Consider the following 22,622-nt stretch of genomic DNA (forward strand, 5'->3'; position numbering starts at 1 on the left):
CACAGCCAAAAAATACAATAAAGTAAGATAAAACGTGTTGCAATGAAGTTAACACCCCAAATTGTTTAGGAACATTACTAATAAGGGGTATAGTATTTGAAAATCTCTGTGAAAAGAATACTATTTTGAGGGTGATGGGGAAAATGTACAATAGGAATCAAATAGAATTGTCCATGTTCAGCCTAGCTTTAGAGTTTCAAGACAAAATTCAGTGTATTGAAAAGAAAAAGATAATGACTTCATATTAAAATGTGATAAAACTTCAGAATTTCTCAAAAGGTATTGTGTATCTGCTACATAAGAAATACTCTTTTATGTAGCATGACTAACTAACAGTTAATTCTGAACATTATGACAGGTATTTTATCTCCATCTGGGAGAGAGGAACTGAGGCACAGGCTCTCTGTATTTTCTGATCCTTACATCTCTGTCTTTATCTCTCCCTACAAGTGCTCTTGCCTGTTGCTCCCAGTCCATTTCCTCACATGTGTTTTTAGCCTGTGACAGTAGTTCTCCACCTTATAATCAGGCCCAACACAGTTGGGTATAGCACACTGTCATCATTAGCCATGACAGACAGCAACGGTGACAAACAGGGAGGGTAAGGAGGTGGACTTGGGAACTGGGGGCCATGGAGGGCTGGGGGAGGGGAGGAGATGAGAACACAGATGCAACCTGGAGAAGTTCTGTGGTTCACATACACCTTTGGGGAGGGTGAGATTGACCTGTAAAGTAACAAGCAACAGCCATTCACTGCACATCACTTTGACCAGATGGTGGGTTGCCAGTGAGGGACTCTCAGGCCAGGAAAAGATAGATGTGTCAATCAGTACTGGTCATCTCCAAAGTTCATATGTACTCATGAAAATCCACAGAAGGCTTATATGTTAAAGGATTAGTACACACTTGGCATATGATGCAGCAACTCCACTCCTACGTATTTACCCAAGAGAATGAATGTGTATGGCCATGCAAAGACTTACACACAAGTGTGCATAGCCATTCTATAGCCCCAAACTGCAAACTTCAGTGTTCATCAACAGATAGAATATTACTTAGCAATAAAAAGAAATGATCTACTGTTAGATGCCACAACAAGAATGAATCTCAAACATTATGCAGAGTAAGAGAAGCCAAACATAAAAAGAGTACATAATATTTTAGGAACCAAGATGGCGGAGTAGAAGGATGTGCTCTCACTCCCTCTTGTGAGAACACCAGAATCACAACTAGCTGCTGGACAGTCATCGACAGGAAGACACTGGAACTCACCAAAAAAGATACCCCACATCCAAAGACAAAGAAGAAGCCACAATGAGACGGTAGGAGGAGCGCAATCAGAGTAAAATCAAATCCCATAACTGGTGGGTGGGTGACTCACAGACTGGCGAACACTTATGCCACAGAAGTCCACCCACTGGAGTGAAGGTTCTGAGCCCCACGTCAGGCTTCCCAACCTGGGGGTCTGGCAACGGGAGAAGGAATTCATAGAGAATCAGACTTTGAAGCCTAGTGGGAATTGATTGCAGGACTTCGACAGGACTGGGGGAAACAGAGACCCCACTCTTGGAGGGCGCACACAAAATAGTGTGCACATTGGGACCCAGGGGAAGGAGCAGTGACCCCAGGGGAGATTGAACCAGACCTACCTGCTAGTGTTGGAGGGTCTCCTGCAGAGACAGGCGGTGGCTGTGGCTCACGGTGGGGACAAGGACACTGGCAGCAGAAGTTCTGGGAAGTACTCCTTGGCGTGAGCCCTCCCAGAGTAAGCCATTAGCCCCACCAAAGAGCCCAGGTAGGCTCCAGTGTTGGGTTGCCGCAGGCCAAACAACCAACACGGAGGGAACACAGCCCCACACATCAGCAGTCAAGCGGATTAAAGTTTTACTGAGCTCTGCCCACCAGAGCAACAGTCAGCTCTACCCATCATCAGTCCCTCCCATCAGGAAACTTGCACAAGCCTCTTAGATAGCCTCATCCACCAGAGGGCAGACAGCAGAAGCAAGAAGAACTACAATCCTGCAGCCTGTGGAACAAAAACCACATTCACAGAAAGATAGACAAGATGAAAAGGCAGAGGGCTATGTACCAGATGAAGGAACAAGATAAAACCCCAGAAAAACAACTAAATGAAGTGGAGATAGGCAACCTTCCAGAAAAAGAATTCAGAATAATGATAGTGAAGATGATCCAGGACCTCAGAAATAGAGTGGAGGCAAAGATTGAGAAGATGCAAGAAATGTTTAACAAAGACCTAGAAGAATTAAAGAACAAACACCTAAAAGAAATAAAAAACAAACAGAGATAAACAATACAATAACTGAAATGAAAAATACCCTAGAAAGGAATCAATAGCAGAATAACTGAGGCAGAAGAACAGATAAGTGACCTGGAAGACACAATGGTGGAATTCACTGCTGCGGAACAGAATAAAGAAAAAAAGATGAAAAGAAATGAAGACAGCCTAAGAGACCTCTGGGACAACATTAAACGCAACAACATTCGCATTATAGGGGTCCCAGAAGGGGAAGAGAGAGAGAAAGGACCCAAGAAAATATTTGAAGAGATTATAGTCGAAAACTTCCCTAACATGGGAAAGGAAGGAGCCACCCAAGTCCAGGAAGCACAGAGAGTCCCATACAGGATAAACCCAAGGAGAAACACGCCGAGACACAGAGTAATCAAACCGGCAAAAATTAAAGACAAAGAAAAATTATTGAAAGCAGCAAGGAAAAAACGACAAATAACATACAAGGGAACTCCCGTAAGGTTAACAGCTGATTTCTCAGCAGAAACTCTACAAGCCAGAAGGGAGTGGCATGATATACTTAAAGTGATGAAAGGGAAGAACCTACAACCAAGATTACTCTACCCGGCAAGGATCTCATCCAGATTCGATGGAGAAATCAAAAGCTTTACAGACAAGCAAAAGCTAAGAGGATTCACCACCACCAAACCAGCTCTACAACAAATGCTAAAGGAACTTCTCTAAGTGGGAAACACAAGAGAAGAAAAGTACCTACAAAAACAAACCCAAAACAATTAAGAAAATGGTCATAGGAACACACATATCGATAATTACCCTAAACGTGAATGGATTAAATGCTCCAAACAAAAGACACAGGCTTGCTGAATGAATACAAAAACAAGACCCATCTATATGCTGTCTACAAGAGACCCACTTCAGACCTAGGGACACATTCAGACTGAAAGTGAGGGGATGGAAAAAGATATTCCATGCAAATGGAAATCAAAAGAAAGCTGGAGTACCAATACTCACATCAGGTAAAATAGACTTTAAAATAAAGAATGTTACAAGAGACAAGGAAGGACACTACATAATGATCAAGGGATCAATCCAAGAAGAAGATATAACAATTATAAATATATATGCACCCAACAAAGGAGCACCTCAGTACATAAGGCAACTGCTACCAGCTACAAAAGAGGAAATTGACAGTAACACAATAATAGTGGGGGACTTTAACACCTCACTTATATCAATGGACAGATCATCCAAAATGAAAATAAATAAGGAAACAGAAGCTTTAAATGATACAACAGACCGGATAGATTTAATTGATATTTATAGGACATTCCATCCAAAAACAGCAGAATACACTTTCTTCTCAAGTGTGCACAGAGCATTCTCCAGGATAGATCATATCATGGGTCACAAATCAAGCCACAATAAATTTAAGAAAATTGAAGTCATATCAAGCATCTTTTCTGACCACAATGCTATGAGATTAGAATTGAATTACAGGGGAAAAAACGTGAAAAACACAAACACGTGGAGGCTAAACAATACATTACTAAATGACCAAGAGATCATTGAAGAAATCAAAAAATACCTAGAGACAAATGAAAATGAAAACACGACGATCTAAAACCTATGGGATGCAGCAAAAGCAGTTCTAAGAGGGAAGTTTATAGCAATACAAGCCTACCTCAAGAAACAAGAAAAATCTCAAATAAACAATCTAACCTTACACCTAAGGGAACGAGAAAAAGAAGAACAAACAAAACCCAAAGTTAGCAGAAGGAAAGAAATCATAAAGATCAGAGCAGAAATAAATGAAATAGAAACAGAACAATAGCAAAGATCAATAAAACTAAAAGCTGGCTCTTTGAGAAGATAAACAAAATTGATCAACCATTAGCCAGACTCATCAAGAAAAAGAGGGAGAGGACTCAAATCAATAAAATTAGAAATGAAAAAGGAGAAGTTACAACAGACACCGTAGAAATACAAAGCCTCCTAAGAGACTACTACAAGCAACTCTATGCCAATAAAATGGACAACCTGGAAGAAATGGACAAATTCTTAGAAAGCTATAACCTTCCAAAACTGAACCAGGAAGAAATAGAAAATATGAACAGACCAATCACAAGCACTGAAATTGAAACTGTGATTAAAAATCTTCCAACAAACAAAAGTCCAGGACCAGATGGCTTCACAGGTGAATTCTATCAAACATTTAGAGAAGAGCTAACACCTATCCTTCTCAAACTCTTCCAAAAAATTGCAGAGGGGGCTTCCCTGGTGGCGCAGTGGTTGAGAATCTGCCTGCCAATGCAGGGGACACGGGTTCGAGCCCTGGTCTGGGAAGATCCCACATGCCGCAGAGCAGCTAGGCCCGTGAGCCACAATTACTGAGCCTGCGCGTCTGGAGCCTGTGCTCCGCAACAAGAGAAGCCGTGATAGTGAGAGGCCCGCGCATCGCGATGAAGAGTGACCCCCACTTGCCGCAACTGGAGAAAGCCCTCGCACAGAAACGAAGACCCAGCACAGCCATAAATAAATAAATATATAAAAATAAATAATTAAAAAAAAAAAAATTGCAGAGGAAGGAACACTCCCAAACTCATTCTATGAGGCCACCAACACCCTGATACCAAAACCAGACAAAGATACTACAAAAAAAGAAAATTACAGACCAATATCACTGATGAATATAGATGCAAAAATCCTCAACAAAATACTAGCAAACAGAATCCAACAACACATTAAAAGGATCATAAACCATGATCAAGTGGGATTTATCCCAGGGATGCAAGGATTCTTCCATATATGTAAATCAATCAATGTGATAAACCATATTAACAAATTGAAGAATAAAAACCATATGATCATCTCAATAGATGCAGAAAAAGCTTTTGACAAAGTTCAACACCCATTTATGATAAAAACTCTCCAGAAAGTGGGCATAGAGGAAACCTACCTCAACATAATAAAGGCCATATACGACAAACCCACAGCAAACATCATTCTCAATGGTGAAAAACTGAAAGCATTTCCTCTAAGATCAGGAACAAGACAAGGATGTCCACTCTCACCACTATTATTCAACATAGTTTTGGAAGTCGTAACCACGGCAGTCAGAGAAAAAAAAGAACTAAAAGTAATCCAAATTGGAAAAGAAGAAGTAAAACTGTCACTGTTTGCAGATGACACGATACTATACATAGAGAATCTTAAAGATGCCACCAGAAAACTACTAGGGCTAATCAATGAATTTGGTAAAGTTGCAGGATACAAAATTAATGCACAGAAATCTCTTGCATTCCTATACACTAATGATGAAAAATCTGAAAGAGAAATTAAGGAAACACTCCCATTTTCTATTGCAACAAAAGAATAAAATACCTAGGAATAAACCTACCTAGGGAGACAGAAGACCTGTATGCAGAAAACTATAAGACACTGATGAAAGAAATTAAAGATGATACAAACAGCTGGAGAGATATACCATGTTCTTGGATTGGAAGAATCAATATTGTGAAAATGACTATGCTACCCAAAGCAATCTACAGATTCAATGCAATCCCTATCAAATTACCAATGGCATTTTTTACAGAAGTAGAACAAAAAATCTTAAAATTTGTATGGAGACACAAAAGACCCCGAGTAGCCAAAGCAGTCTTGAGGGGAAAAAACAGAGCTGGAGGAATCAGACTCCCTGACTTCAGACTATACTACAAAGCTACAGTAATCAAGGCAATACGGTACTGGCACAAAAACAGAAACATAGATCAATGGAAGAAGATAGAAAGCCCAGAGATAAACCCACGCACCTATGGTCAACGAACCTATGTTAAAGGAGGCAAGGATATACAATGGAGAAAAGACAGTCTCTTCAATAAGTGGTGCTGGGAAAACTGGACTGCTACATGTAAAAGCATGAAATTAGAACACTCCCTAACACCATACACAAAAATAATGGATTCGAGACCTAAATGTAAGACCGGACCCTATAAAACTCTTAGAGGAAAACATAGGAAGAACACTGTTTGACATAAATCACAGCAAGATCTTTTTTGATTCACCTCCTAGAGTAATGGAAATGAAAACAAACCAATGGGACCTAATGAAACTTAAAAGCTTTTGCACAGCAAAGGAAACCACAGACAAGACGAAAAGACAGTCCTCAGAATGGGAGAAAATATTTGCAAACGAATCAACGGACAAAGGATTAATCTCCAAAATATATAAACAGCTCATGCAGCTCAATATTAAAAAAACAAACAACCCAATCCCAAAATGGGCAGAAGACCTAAATAGACATTTCTCCAAAGAAGACATACAGATGGCCAAGAAGCACATGAAAAGCTGCTCAACATCACTAATTATTAGAGAAATGCAAATCAAAAGTACCATGATGTATCACTTCACACCAGTTAGAATGGGCATCATCAGAAAATCTACAAACAACAAATGCTGGGGCGGGTGTGGAGTAAAGGGAACCCTGTTGCACTGTTGGTGGGAATGTAAATTGATACAGCCACTATGGAGAACAGTATGGAGGTTCCTTAAACAACTAAAAATAGAATTAACATATGATCCAGGAATCCCACTACTGGGCATATACCCAGAGAAAACCATAATTCAAAAAGGCACACACACCCCAATGTTCATTGCAACACTATTTACAATAACCAGGTCATGGAAGCAACCTAAATGCCCATCGACAGACGAATGGATAAAGAAGATGTGGTACATATATACAATGGAATATTGCTTAGCCAAGAAAGGAACGAAATTGGGTCATTTGTAGAGACGTGGATGGATCTAGAGACTGTCATACAGAGTGAAGTAAGTCAGAAAGAGAAAAACAAATGTCATATATTGACGCATATATGTGGAACCTAGAAAAATGTTACAGATGAACCGGTTTGCAGGGCAGAAATTGAGACACAGATGTAGAGAACAAGCGTATGGACACCAAGGTGGGGAAGCAGCGGGGGGGTGGGGTTGATGGTGTGATGATTTGGGCGATTGGGATTGATATGTATACAGTGATGTGTATAAAATTGATGACTAATAAGGACCTGCTGTATAAAAAATAAATAAAATTAAATTAAAAAAAAATTTTTTTAAAGTACATGTTGTATTATCTTATTTATATAAAATTTAAAGCAGGCCAAACTAATCTCTTGTGGCCAAAAGCAGGTCAGTGGTTGTTTCGGATGTAGAGATTGAATACCAAAAGGCAGGAAGGAACTTTGGGATGATGGAAATGTTCTATATCTAGATTGTAGCAGTGATTACATGGGTTTGCACATTTGTCAAAGCGCATCTAACTGTACTCTTGTAATGCGTGCAGTTTGTTGTATGTAAATTATACCTCAACCTGATTTTTTAAAAAAGATCCTGTTCCCAGAGAGCTAAAAATATGAAATTTATAATAACTTTTGTTTCAGACACAGTCTTTGATAGGGTGTTTTTAGCACTTTCATAGATGTGTTTTTTTTTTTAAATTTATTTATTTATTTATTTTTGGCTGTGTTGGGTCTTCTTTTCTGTGCAAGGGCTTTCTCCAGTTGCGGCGAGTGGGGGCCACTCTTCATCATGGTGCGCGGGCCTCTCACTGTCGCGGCCTCTCCCATTGCGGAGCACAGGCTCCAGACGCGCAGGCTCAGTGGTTGTGGCTCACGGGCCTAGTTGCTCCGTGGCATGTGGGATCCTCCCGGACCGGGGCACGAACCCGTGTCGCCTGCATTGGCAGGCGGATTCTCAACCACTGCGCCACCAGGGAAGCCCCCATAGATGTGTTTTTAACTTTTGCTTTTTTCCTTTACAGTTCTTTTTTAATTTTTTAATTCTCCAATCTAATGTGTTATATGTTTTTACTTTAGAAATTAAAACTGTTATCTGTGTAATATTTAATTTTACAGTGTCCTGTAATGTATCAGTGCTGTCATACACATTATATCACCCACAACCCAGAAAATTATTTTAATCCCAGTTTTATAGATGAAGATTAATCAAAACTCAGAGAAATTACGCAAATTGCCCTTTTCATGTGTTCTTTCTTGTCCTCTATTTAATCATTTTGTAAAACAGCTTATTTCCTTATTTTTTTCTCTTTTGCTAGTCTCTTTAAGGATTTACCTGGTTGTTAGAAATAAAATAAACCAATTAAAATCTAGCTTGGTTTACAAGAGATATATAATGAAAATCTTACAATCTGTGATCTCCTTGAGGACAGGGATAATATTAATCTCTGTGTCCTCCTTGCTTAGCACAGTGCATGGTGGCCTGTGAATGTTTGCTACATGAGTTTCATTGTTTTCAAAAAATAATATTTCTTGTGCATCTGCTCATAACTTCTCAAGTTATGAGAAGTTTCTAAAATGCTTTTGAAAACTTTTCCTAGAATTGGAAACATTATCTCTTTTTATTTATTTGAAAACTAATGAAAAACATTGAAAAGTAAACATTTCCCAAGAGTAAGCACCTTCCATCATCCCATACCATCATACAACAGCCCCACGAAGCAGTCACTGCCAATAATTTGATGCCTATCTTTTATGACTTCCCCAAGTTCATGCAGACATATCCAACTGTATGTATAAATATTTTCCTTTTTAAAAATGTAATTTTGCTATATAAATTGATCTGGAGTGCAAGCTTTCTTCCCATTTAGTTTAACGTGGACACCTTTCTAAGTTAGCACATACAGAGGCACACCACATTTTTTAATGACTCTAGTATTCCAGAGTATAATTTTTACTCCATTTTTTAAGCTATCTCACTATTCACGGACGTTCTGATTGTTTCTTTTTTTTTTTTTTAATAAAATTATTTATTTATTTTTGGCTGTGTTGGGTCTTCGTTGCTGCACGTGGGCTTTCTCTGGTTGCGGTGAGCGGGGGCTACTCTTTGTTGCGGCGCGCGGGCTTCTCATTGTGGTGGCTTCTCTCGTTGCGGAGCACGGGCTTTAGGCGTGCAGGCTTCAGTAGTTGTGGCACCCGGGCTTTAGAGCGCAGGCTCAGTAGTTGTGGCTCATGGACTAAGTTGCTCAGCAGCATGTGGGATCTTCCCCGGCCAGGGATTGAACCCATGTCCCCTGCATTGGCAGGTGGATTCTTAACCACTGAGCCACGAGGGAAGTCCCTGTTTCAAATATTTTATCAGTAAAACAGTGCTGAATGATGTACATAGAAGTTTACATATTCATTCAACTATTTTAAGCCCAGTGAGAAGAAATATTTGGACAAGACTAAGCATTCTCCACTTTTGGCATGCCTAATGATTCCCAACTTTGTGTCCGTTTTATTAAGAATGTGATTATTGCCTGTCTCTGCATGTTTATTTTCCATTTAAGTAATTGTACAAATACTACTATCCAAGGATGTCATTCCTTCCCTAATTGAACAACTTGATGAAAGAAAGCACATCTTATGGCATCTAGATATCTGCTCGTGTAGGAAAGTGAACTCAGTATTTAAAAGCAAGATTAGGATGGTTGGTGGTGTGTGATGGACAGAAGTCAAGAACCATCCATCAGTATTCTAAGTTGTAAATGCTCTTAGGGCATGTTCACTAGAAGCAGAGTCAGAGCCCAGGATTCTCGTGCAAGAGACTAATTGAGGGGATGCCCTCAGGACAGTCTGTGAGGAAATGATGGAAGCAGGAAAGAGCAAGGGAAGAAGCTAAGCAGAAGTGTCTTTCAGCTGAGCTCTAGCCTCCCCTGGTCTCCAGAGGGAGCTCTGGAATGTGAATGTCTTGCACGTGGTAGATATTAAATAACGACTTGTCAAATAAGGCCGAGAGGTTTTTTAGGGAAGACTTTACTAGCTTCTCTAGGGCTAGGACCCTTAATTTGTCCTGAGAGCTCATAGTTTTGAGCCTTACCTTAACTAAATGAGAGGCAAGATAAAATGGTTTATTATACTCATTCTAGAGATGTGGCTTTAAGTGAAAAGCACCTAGTTAAAAAGAAACGCAATTTAGAGACCTTTTATGTAGTTTTAGCCTCCCTTAACTGAAAACAGTGAGATAATCCTTTAACAGAAAAAAAAATGAATGAAGATATGAAAACCGACTTGAATAATTTATCTCTAATAATATTAACACGTGCTGAAATGAAATATATAGACTAGTTTTTTAAGACTTTTAATTTAGTAACTGATTTAGTAATTTCAGAAGCTTTCATCATCCTGGAAGTCATTCTCTTCTTTTCCTAAAATTGTAGGTGTATTTTTTATCTCTGTGTATAGGACCATTTCACTTCTCCGGATGAATACGATGACCCCACTGTGCTCTACGAAGCCATTGTATCTCATGAGAAGAACCTCGTCATAGCCCACGAAGGGGACCCTGCGTGGCGGAGTGCAGTCCTCGCCAACTCACCCTCCCTGCTTGCTCTGCGGCACGTCATGGATGACGGCACCAACGAGTACAAGATCATCATGCTCAACAGACGCTACCTTAGCTTCAGGGTCATTAAAGTAAGGTTTGGAGGCACTTGTTTTCCTCTGAAAACAATGGAGCTTAGATAACTGTATCCAAACTTTTAAAAAGTAATTGAAACTCTTTTATAGAAAACAAAAATAATGACCATACTACATTAACGTTTATTGTTTTTGAGCTCTTAATTTATTTTGTCAGTAATTTACTCTGTCCTCTGAAATTTTTTCATGTGCCATAAAGCCTTAAATTTTTTGCTTATTTCTCTTTTGGCAGTCTCTTGCCTGTTATATGTGCTATTTGGGCAGCATCTCTTCCTAAAATGTCAGCACTGTATTGCTAATAAGATGTGATTCCTAGGTTGCAAAATAATACTACAGCTTGTACTTCATAGTAGCTAACTGTAAATGGTTCACTCTAACTTGCTTTTTTGTTTGTTTTGTTGTTTTTTTAAACATCTTAGGGCTTTAGGAGGCTTAATCTCTGACATTTTATTTTGATAGTTTGTAATGTTTTTTCTTCATTTAATCAACCCCCAAAATCACAAACATCCTTTCAACTCTAAATATTTGTTACCTCTCATTTCTATCAAAAATATTTATTATCTTAGTTACAAAATTCAGTGCTTCACCAATTTAGAAAAGTAAATGGACTACATTTTACTTGGTATTTTTACAAGACAGAGCAGAGGGAAGAGCTCTGTAGGTGCTTATTATTTAATAGCCTAATAACAGTGGGAAATAGTTAACTTCTGTTCAGATGTGACCTACTTATATTTGTTTCCTGCTTTTCACAGTTGGTTATCGTAATGTCTTTTATATCCCTCCCATTTCTACTCTTCTGTTTATATAAATTTTATTCTTGGCCCCTTAACCTAATGCCCATGTGTTCTGGTTTTCAGGTGAATAAGGAGTGTGTCCGAGGCCTTTGGGCAGGGCAACAGCAGGAGCTTGTTTTCCTACGTAACCGTAACCCAGAGAGAGGTAGCATCCAAAATGCCAAGCAAGCTCTGAGAAACATGATAAACTCATCTTGTGATCAACCTATTGGCTACCCGATCTTTGTCTCACCCCTGACAACTTCTTACTCTGACAGCCATGAACAGCTTAAAGAAATTCTTGGGGGACCTATCAGCTTGGGAAATATCAGAAACTTCGTAGTGTCAACCTGGCACAGGTGAGCCACAGGACTGCCTTTTCCAGTGCTGGTGTGTCCTGACCCGCTTAATCTAGGCAGTGTGCATTAGCACCACCTGGAAAGATTGTAGGAAAAATACAATAAAAACCTGTTATGGCTGAGCTTCATGAAGTAGAATCGGAGCATTTGTATCTTCAAACTCTTATTAAGTAAATCTAATGTACAGTAGTCTGGTCAGGAACCACTGCTCTAGCATTTAGTAGAATCTTGGATAATTCCCTCCTTCTAGTTTTTTAAACTCTCTATTGCAGCTTATTGCCACTATTAGAATGTGTGGGTCAACAAACAGGGCAAATGAGAGAAAAGTAAAAGAATCTCGTGCAAGTCGATTACATTCTTCTTGTATTCCGTTCCAGCGGTAGGGGGAGCACGTTGTCCGTGCTGAAAGTCCTCCTTGTGAGACGCAGAGACGCTGCTGCCATTTGAACAGTCAGTCAGCACTCACATCTCAGATATTTAGTGTCTTCAAGTATGCACATCAATTTTTTTCCTCTGCCTTTTGCGTAGTAAATTATGATATATGGTGCAGGAACATCATAATCTGATGGATGGTAAAGAAAAATCTCAGATTAAGAGTTATTCAGATCCTTAAAAATCAAAACTTAATCCAAAACAGGACTAGAGCAACAAACTCACAAATAGGTGTTTTAAAATTCTTCCAGGAATACCCAGCATTAAAGAGTAAAATTTCACCATTTTAACGTCTATCCCTATTCAAACAGAGGGAAGAATACAAACCAGGGTAGTGTTCAAAGAAGTTTTCTTTTCAAAAGATACGTGCTGTGCTGGAATTGCCTTGTTTGCCCAGGACTGAGTGGTTTTCTGGGATGCAGGATTTTCAGTGCCAAACTGAGACAGTTGTGGGCAAACCAGGAGAGTTGGTCACCCTACGTTTTAAAAAAGAGAAGAAAAATTATTAACAGCAGTTCTCTTCAGGTGTGCTACAGCATAAATTAGGTTTAATTTAAATCAATTAGGTATTCGTGGGTTGTATACAGTGGCAAGGATTCTATTTCCAGCTGAGATCTTAATGGAACAACTTGTTATGTGCAGTTCTTTGTTATGGCCTAGAAAAGATGATAGAGTGTAGTGTAAAAGTGAAGTTGATTAGAAGAACGGAGTCAGTGAGTATGAGGGAGATATGCAAACATCATAGACTCTTTTGCTTCTTAATGTCGACTGCCGCATGAAGACTTCCAAAGGTGAACACTAGTAGCATTAAATGTTCAGAATAGCTAGAAAAAGAATACAGTACCTATCTTGAAGTGATCTTGGGACAATGCCTCCTACTCTGGTGTTTGTTCCTAGGTTAAGGAAGGGTTGTGGAGCTGGCTGTAACAGTGGTGGCAATATTGAAGATTCCGATGCCGGAGGTGGAACCTTTTGCACCAGTAACAGTGCGACAACTGCCAATGATCCCCACAGCAGTGCATCCCAAGGAAGCACTGGAAACCCAGGCCAGGGACCGGGAGCAGGACTCCATCCACCTGTCACATCTTACCCTCCAACACTAGGTAATCTGAAACAAAATTATGTGTGTAATGTTAGCCTCTCAACTGTGGGGTTCAGGTAGTATGTGTGTATAAAGAGGATGACATATTACCTACTTGGAAATATATAAATAGAATGTTTTGTTTGATTCCCAATAGGACATTATCCTACTTGTTTATATTAATCATTTAATGTATATAAATATAAATATATACCATTTGAAATAGCATTTCTTTGGAAGTATCATTTTTAAAGGCCAATAATAGTTAACTAATATAATTTATTTAACTTCTCTCCTGTTGAACAACAATTTGGTTTCTTCTGAGTGTTGTAATAATCTTTGTATATAAATCTTTGTAATCACCTATTATTTTCTTAGGCTGGAAACTTTAAAAATGGAATCAAGTCAAAGTTTATGAGAATATTTAAGACATGATACATAATGCCAAAAATCTTTCCAGAATTTCTTTTATTTCTTTTACACCAATTGGTACTCTGACCAGTCGTATAGAGGAATGCGCAGCTTTGAGTATCATTGTTTCCACCTCTGCTCCCTGCTCTCTCAGAGAGACAGGAGAAGGGGGGGTGGTCTTTAGTTGCATTTTTTTAATTTGCATTGCTCTAATAATACCTGACGTTGGAAACTTTTAAATGAGTTTATCAGATCTTCTTTCTGAAGTGCATGTTAAGTCTCTTGCCCATTTTTCCATTTGGTTATCTTTTTCTTATTTGTATATTCTGGATTGGAACTCTTGGTCAGTTTTCTGTACCACAGACATCTTTTTCCGTTCTGTATCTTGGCTTTCCCTTCTCTTTCTGTGAAGAGTGGCTTGCCTTTTTTTGGTAAGTTCTTAATTTTTGTGTAGAGCAATTTACTGATCTTTTCCTTTATGATTAATACTTTTTGTATCCTATTTAAGAAATTTTTCCTTAGCCCAAAGGAAGCTATTCTTTTACTGATTTGCCTTTTACATGAGAGCTGTAATCCACCTGGCATGCAGCAGGACTCAGATCTTACCTGTTCCCGGATGGCTGGTCGGTTGATCCAGCACTGTCCTTTCCCCCTCTGTTTTGCATGGATCAGATGAAGTTTTAAAACATTTACTTAAAATGATTTAAAAAAGTGTAACGGCACTGGAATTGTTAAGACTCTAAATAGGCGTGTGATCGACATTTTGCTATGTTCTTTTTTAACTTCTGAGTGAAAACCTAAAACTGCCAGCGTGCTTCTTTAAATATACCTTTTACTCTTAACATCGATTAGCTCTTTTTATTTTCAGATTAAAAAGTACATGTAGTTATTTTTCAATATAATTAATAATAATTTTCTAATAATCTTCACATCACTCTTCACAAATCTGAAGAATCCTACTGAGCCATTAGAATAAAGGACACAGAATAACCTGCTATTTAGTATCACTGATCATTCATATTCAGTAGTGATCCCTTAATGTATATGCATATTACAGTGTGGCATCACTGTGCCTCTATAGGTAGTATAGCTTGTCATTGGAATAGATTGAAAGGGCATTAAGACCATATTTTGAGAAATAGTAGTTACAGAGCTTGCCACATAGTAGGTCCTTAATAAATATTTCTCACTGTCTCATTTCTATGAGATATTCATGTATTCTGAAATATTTCAGTGAAAGAAATTTTAGGATTTATCTCAACCTAAATACCTGCTATTTCCTATAAATTATTTAACTGTATCTTTTTTATGCCCCAGAATTTGAATTTTAAAAAGCTTCAGCAAACAGAAATTATGTTACAAAAACCACACAAGAAAATAGATCTCAGATATTTATTTCTCTTTGGCAACTTTAAAGTTTTGGGTATAAATATTCAATTCAATAAATTCACCAGCTAATTTAAGGTGCGAGGCTTAAGGGAGAAAGTCTTAGAAACTACGGAAAAAGCAGTTGTGTTTGGGTCACTGAGAACGAGCGCCGCTGTCGTTTCTCCCTCCCCAGCCGCGAGCCACAGCTCTCACTCTGTGCAGTCCAGCCTGGTCCGGCAGTCCCCTGCCCGGGCCTCTGTAGCCAGCCAGTCGTCTTACTGCTATAGCAGCCGGCACTCATCTCTCCGGATGTCCGCCACGGGGTTTGTGCCTTGTCGGCGCTCTTCCACCAGCCAGATATCGCTTCGCAACTTGCCGTCATCCATCCAGTCCCGCCTCTCTGTGGTGAACCAGATGGAACCCTCCAGCCAGAGCGGCCCGGCCTGCGTGCAGCATGGCCTGCCTTCCTCTAGCAGCTCCAGCCAAAGCATCCCAGCCTGCAAGCATCACACCCTCGTGGGCTTTCTTGGGACAGACGGCGGTCAGAGCAGTGCCGCTGATACGCAACCCGGCAACACCTTAAGTCCTGCCAATAATTCACATGCCAAAAAGGGGGAGGTGATTTACAGAGTCCAGGTGAGTAAGCCCACGGTCCTTCTTGCACTGTTTCTCTTACTCGTTTGTTTTTATTTCTTGTTTTTTTGAGTGAAGGACTCTTGTGCAGACACACCTTATATGGCTTAGTCTGAAGACTAGAACAATTTTGAATGTTGAAAAAGTGTTTTTGCCAGTATCAAAACTGAAAGCAAGCAGTTTTTCACCGGTGGTATTTGTTCCCTCTTCAGCCACGGTTATGTGGCCATTGCAGTTAAGGTCTCCTAGGAGGCTAAGAGGAATTCAGGTGGCTCTTTAGGTTGTTTTTTATTCCGTTATAGGCAGTGGAGAATTTGAGACACTGTGAAAGAAATTCTGTTTGGGATTATGTAATTATTTGCCGTCGAGGGGAAAATGAATTGGAAATGATCCATATTTATTTACACTGCAGATTGTGGATCCCAGTCAGATTCTGGATGGGATCAACCTGTCAAAAAGGAAAGAGCTCCAGTGGCCTGATGAGGGTGTTCGGTTAAAAGCTGGGAGAAACAGCTGGAAAGACTGGAGTCCTCAGGAGGGCATGGAAGGCCATGTAAGTTCTCTTACGAAGCTGGTGCTCGGACTTTTTTGTAGCCTGGCTGGTATGCCTGTTTTTTAGCTGATTTATGTACTTACGCTTAATTACAAACTGAATTACTACCTCTGATCTTAAGGATAGAGTCTGTGAGTGTATTCCGGGTCTCTGCCACTAACTGCTTGTTTTATTCTGAATCATTAGGTGATTCACCGTTGGGTGCCTTGCAGCAGAGATCCAGGTACTAGATCCCACATCGACAAGACAGTACTTCTGGTTCAGATTGAAGATAAATACGTGACTGTAATCGAAACTGGGGTACTAGAACTTGGGGCTGAAGTGTGAGCCAGTGTTTTATAACTTCATTTCTTTTCCCTCAAAATTCCAAGAGATTGGAAAAAAGAGGAGAGAGCAGAAGATGCCTGCAGGTATCCCTTTGATCCTGTAGGAGAGACTTGAACATAGAGTGGGCTTGGTTAAGCACCGCTCCTTCGCCCTTCACCCTGACTCCTGTCACTGTCTCCATCCCCAAATAAAGCTGAAATATTTTTTTAAGTTAGCTGCTGAGAAAACATCTTGCATGAAGGATAAAGTTCTGTTAAAACACATCCTTAAAAAAAGTTTTTTCCTATGCATTGCCTATGCTTTAAATCAACAAACTCTTGCTTTCTAAACTATGATCTCATATTTTTCTAATTTTTTTGCCAAAAATAATTGCCATGTTTTGTCATAAAACATGAAATCCATTTACCTTGATTTTTAAAAACAGACAAGTGTAGAAACCTTCAGTTTGACATATAGCAGTATAAAAGTTTAATGTACAGTGAAAAAGACTATGAACAGACATAGATTTATCTTATTCCTTGAGCGCTAAAAACTTTAATGAAAAAAACTGCACTAATTTTTTACAATGCACTATAAAGTCTGAGATTTCTCAGAACATTTATTTATATATAAAAATAAAATACCATTATTTAAATTGCCTTTGGGATTAACCCCTTCCCTTTCCTTATACGTAGCAGGAACCGTGCTGCTCGTTTTTCTTTAGTAGTCTGTACTTCATGCCAGTCCATTGGATGTTTCCTTTAAAATGAATACTTAATCTCAAGACACACGTAGCTTCCTCCCTGGCATTTCCCGGAGCCAGTAGTCAGTGACTCAGTCCCGTGAACACTCCTGCCAGCTCCTGTGTCCACATTTCAGATGGGCTCCAACACTGTGTGCGTCCCAGCTACCCTGTTTCTCCCACTTGGGGCAAGCTCTGCTGGGGTCAGTTCTGGGAAGAAAATACTTTTGCTTTTCAAAGAAGAAGGTGAACGTCCAGGAATTTAAAGAAAGGATGGATTGCCTTTTATTTTAAGAGTTCTTAGCTCTTGAAGTTATTCACATGCAGTTCAGTTAATCAAGTAAAATTTTTTGAAACAAAATTATCCAAATGGTGCAGTTCTTATTGTTATATCCCTCTTTAATAACTTTGCCTTTTATTTTCCTCCTCTCTTCTTATTCTATTACTTGAATTTTATTTCCTGTGATTTATAGTGTGTAGCTGTAATTTGAAATATTTATAACTGTGATGAAATCGACTTAATTCATATGTTGTCTCATAACTTAAATTTTATTGGTTTTTTAAAAATGTATGTATTCAGGGAAATATATAACTCAGATTTACAGTTGGACTAGGTGGGAACTGCAGTTTAGATTTAATTTTCAACATATGGCATTTTTTAAATCCTTCAGAAAATTTTTCTCCTTTTGTGTGAAACTCCAGAGAAGACCACACCTGAGCACTTAGGAGCAGCCATCTTTGTGCCCCTGTGAACGGAAAGTAAAAAGAAGCAGGTGAAGTTAATTTCAGTCATACATTTTGTTGAGTCCATTGTATCCAAAGTATTGCTCTTTCACCATGTGGTACTAGCCGTATTTCAGGTACTTGCTAGCCACGTGTGCTTAGTGGTCACTGGATTGGGCAACGTGGGTTTAAAGTGTCTTCTGATGAGGTGAGAGGAGATAGAAGCTGTTTTTCCTCCTAATTCTGATGTAGATCTTACAGTATCACATGACACCTCAGTGGAAGGAATGAAAGCTAAGGAAGTAAACAGCTAATCTATAGCCTCTGATTGCATTTTCACTCCAAAACCTATTTACTTTTCCTTTTTCCAATTTTAAATTTTTGTGGGTATTCAGGAGCCAATGTGCCTCGTGTTGAGGTTTCCAGACTTCACACTTTGCAGAATTTACTGTTGAAAAACTTTCTGTCAAATGATTTACTACTGAACATTTACACAAAGGTACCCTTTCTAAATTGACCAGTTAAAATGTATTTTTCCTGATACTGTCATCATATTCTGTGTTTGCCTTATTTTGGCAAATCTACAATATGCCATTAAGGTTCAGGTTCTTCTTTTTTCTTCTGAAACTGAATATATGATCTGTTTGTTTATCTATATTATCTAAAATCCTCTCAGAGGAATTATGCTCCCTGCTGCTTGTTCCCTTTCTGAGATGAATATGATCTCTTCATGGTCATTGCCTAGATGAGAAGATAAGTGGAGCCTTTCCAGTCTTAAATAGAAGATACTTCATTTTCCTATACAGAGAAAAAGAAAAACCTGAACTTCAGATGTTTAAGACTAAAACATATAGTCTTTTTAAAATCATAATACTTTTCTAATAATTGCATCAGGGGAAGCATTGATAATTAAAGAAGGAGTCATGTCTTAAAGATAATTTGAACTAAAGTATAATACAGAAATATACACACTTTCATTAATTAAGTTGATTATACATGTCTTATTCAACCCTGTCCCCTGCCACCCCACACCCCCTTGGAGATTAGTGAGCTATTCATTTAGATTCCCTGCTTAGCCTTTCTGATTAGTATATAAGACTCCAGTATACACACATTAGCATCTTTAGTTCACAGTTGCCAAAACGTTCAGAGTTCCATAATTTGAAAGTAAAAATATATAATTAAAACACTAGTTTTTTTCATTTGCTTTAAATAGTTTTATTGATATCTTACCGGTTTTTTTCTTGTTTGATTTTGCTTTTTCCCCCTTTAGAGAGAGTTCTGGAATAAGTTATAAGTTCCTAGCTTTTTTGTTGTTGTTGTTATTCAGTGTTAAAAATCATTTTATAACTCAAAATTAAATTTTTGGTTAATCTTCCAGTTTATAACTTGGTGTAAGCCCTATTTTTACACCATTTTTCAATACTTGATAAAACTTTATATGTTCACTCTTTTCTAAAGAACTATAATTTTTCCAGAAGTCTAGATTAATATAAGATGTTGATCTTTAAGGGACTTGGGAGAGTAGGTGGTGAGGCTCTATATTTTTAAGGTAAAAGGAGATTAATTACCTTTCAGGAAATTAGCGAACAAACTTCATCAGTGTTCTGCCTTCTTTGAGTTTCCATTACTGGAAGATTAACTTCCATTAAATTTGAAGTTGTTTTTTTTTTTTATTATTTCAAGTATATCTGAGATACTTCTACAGACCCTTGAAACAGAATTAGCCGGACAAGATTTCCCTCCCGAGTGAACTATGGAAAATTACTCTGTGTACCAAATGTCAGGCAGTGAAAATACAAGTTTTTACGTAAGAAACAACAGCTCATTAAAAAGATGTCTTTTTCTTCCTGGGTTGGTTTACTTTTCCATCTCATATCAAAATATAAAAAAACAGCCTCAAATCTAAGCAAGGGTAGCTTAGCCTTAATGAATTCCACTTTGCTTCTGAGCGGCGTCCTTCTGCCTCTGCTTAGGAAATCTTCATTTGGTGGATTGCTGCACTGAGTCACATTCATCCAGAACTGAGTCTTTTAAACTTATGATTTGCCCAGAGGCTAAGGTTATTGTTTTCTTTCAAAAATCTTTCCTCCTAAATATGTGACTTGAGAAAAAGATAACAATAACTTTGCATGAGAATTCTTTGAATTTATGTTTACTAGCTACAAAACTATAAATTGCTGCCCGCATTGTGATTGACTTTCGTGTTTGTTTTCATTACTTTTTCATGAATATGGACACAGCCCCCCCTTTTTTAAAAGTCCTCAATATTCATTCTTGTTCTTTTTTGTAGTATATTTTAATCACATAAAATTACTTTGCTTGGACACAGACCAAGGGTAAGATGTCATTCAAGGCTAAGATGATACTTGGAGCCTATTAATGGACTTTGAACTTTCTGTTTCAGTCATATATGGAAATTGAGTTTTATTTATCTGGAGAAAGAGGAAAATTAGCTATTACCATGTATTTGTGCAGCATAAATTTTAATATTACGTTGGATATGTATAGTTTTTTTTAAATTAAGTATTAAAAAACCAGCCTCTCTTTTCTTCACTTCATTTTTTTAAAAAAATCTGGTTGATATATACCTAGTCCTTCTCATTTGTTTAGGTGAGAACTGTGATTGGAAAGAAGTTAATTATTATACAAATAGATCTGGTAGGTATGTGAGTGGAGTATTAATTTTGCTTGAAACGGATGTATATTTTCTGCTTTGAATCACCTCTCCAGAGTCATCTTGTCAAGAATTATGTGTGATAAGAATTTCTCTTTATTGCCTATCAGCCACATATTCTTTCTGAGTTAGAGAAAATAAGTTCTATTTGTGAACTGAACTTCATTATCTGCCATTTTATGGAAGCAGCATAACATTCTTTGGGGGACCAGAGCTGATTGTCATCACAAGGTTACATGACAGCTCTGTTCTAAGGCACACCTATTATATAGGGTTATACCTTTTTTCTATGCTTCAGCTCTGTACCTGACAATTTATGATTCAGAGGATCCAAGCTAGAAGGAAGAAAGGTCATCTAAGATTGTGATAAGGATGAGTTCCCGCGTGGTATTTGCACAGATGGGGTGTTACCCTGGAATTCAGAACAGAGTAGTAGTAGAGATGGCTGCTCCAGATGGCTCTTGGATTCAGCGTAATTGTGGTTAAACAAGATTTTTTACACATGAAGCTTGATTCTACAACCAAAATAATAGGAATGGGGGGAAAAATCATGTCTGCTTATGCTTTCTTAAAGTTTATTATAGTTTAAGTAAAAATGAATTGTAAAAAATGATTACCTTAACCCTGTACAAGTCTGGCAATGAGCTCTGCATGAGGAAATGGAAGAAAGAATACTGAAAATGATTCCAGGAAGGTAGGTGGGAGGAAGGAGAATGGGTTTCCCTTTTCTGATCATGGGCTCTGAAAGTATTCATTGCCTCTACCAGCATTCAGTATAAACCAGAGATAAGAATATATGTACTCACGTGTGTCTGTGAGTGTGTGTGTGTGTGTGTGTGTGTGCGCGTGTCTGAGTGTTTGTTATTCTAAACAGCTTGTAAATACTGTAGATGTTTAAAATGGAAACTAAAAGCTGAGATTGTTTTTTCTTTGCAAATATATTGCATCAAAGATACAGTATTGACAGTGGATAAAACACGGAGGAAATAAATTTTTTTTCATTTTGCCTTCTGTCCATTTTTGTCAAATTAAGAAAAATTAGAGTTTACCATATTAAGCTCTGCCTAGCATATTTTAAAAACATGTACTTGGTTCTGAAAATAATCATTTTAAACAGAAGCTTTGGCCTATTAACATGGGATTCAGCTTGTAATAGAAATGTATATATTTCATAGTAAAAGGATAGCTTTTCACACTTGGCAGAAAGGTTGTAGTTTACATCTTCTGAACTTATCTGAATGTGTCCTATTAATGATATAATATCAGATGGAACACGTAGGATGATGGATGAAAATGTGTACATGTTCACTGTATTACACTAAATTACAGTACAGAAAATGGAAAGAACATACAGATTATGGTCATCAAAATCAGACAAATGCTAACTTGGTGTGTGTACTAACCCACTGATTTCAGGTATAATACTTCAAGAAAGTGCAAGCTGACTTACAGTGATAATAGATATACTCTTGACTGAGTCACTTATTAATCCTTCAGTGAGTCATTTTAACTATAAGTAACAACCAGAGCCAGCAGGGTGCAGGTGACGTGCCATCAGCATCAGAGTCCCAAACAGTTTGCTGTCTTCCTGCCCAGGATCACAGTGGCACACCTAGAAATGTAATGGCATTTAGTCTTATAGGATCTTATAGGACAGTATTTTTTCTAGTGACAGGAAACATGCTGGTTAAATGAAACACATCTTCAAAGAAAGGGATTTTCTGTGTATGTGATCTACATTAATCTTAGAGCCAGAGATTCAAAAGGGAGTTGACCTGAAATTTGGGTCCCCTAAAAGCTCTTCTTTGTTCGTAAAGTGCAGTT

The 22,622-nt window shown here is 38.3% G+C and overlaps 1 protein-coding gene across 6 annotated transcripts in view; it reads left to right on the forward strand.

The window, feature by feature from the left end:
* Positions 1-17,759, forward strand: part of PCNX1 (pecanex 1) — a 166,580-nt gene extending 148,821 nt beyond the window's left edge. For all 6 annotated transcript variants that reach the window (XM_036841725.1, XM_036841727.1, XM_036841726.1 and 3 more), the window contains 6 exons: positions 10,507-10,737; positions 11,598-11,872; positions 13,202-13,407; positions 15,358-15,800; positions 16,210-16,350; positions 16,537-17,759. In XM_036841725.1, the coding sequence (XP_036697620.1) occupies positions 10,507-10,737; positions 11,598-11,872; positions 13,202-13,407; positions 15,358-15,800; positions 16,210-16,350; positions 16,537-16,677 (1,437 nt within the window). In that variant the 3' untranslated portion in view covers positions 16,678-17,759. The remainder of the gene's footprint in view (positions 1-10,506; positions 10,738-11,597; positions 11,873-13,201; positions 13,408-15,357; positions 15,801-16,209; positions 16,351-16,536) is intronic.
* Positions 17,760-22,622: the final 4,863 nt, after the last annotated feature.

This window comes from Balaenoptera musculus, chromosome 2 (genome assembly GCF_009873245.2).
Source record: "Balaenoptera musculus isolate JJ_BM4_2016_0621 chromosome 2, mBalMus1.pri.v3, whole genome shotgun sequence".
Classification (NCBI taxonomy): domain Eukaryota; kingdom Metazoa; phylum Chordata; class Mammalia; order Artiodactyla; family Balaenopteridae; genus Balaenoptera; species Balaenoptera musculus.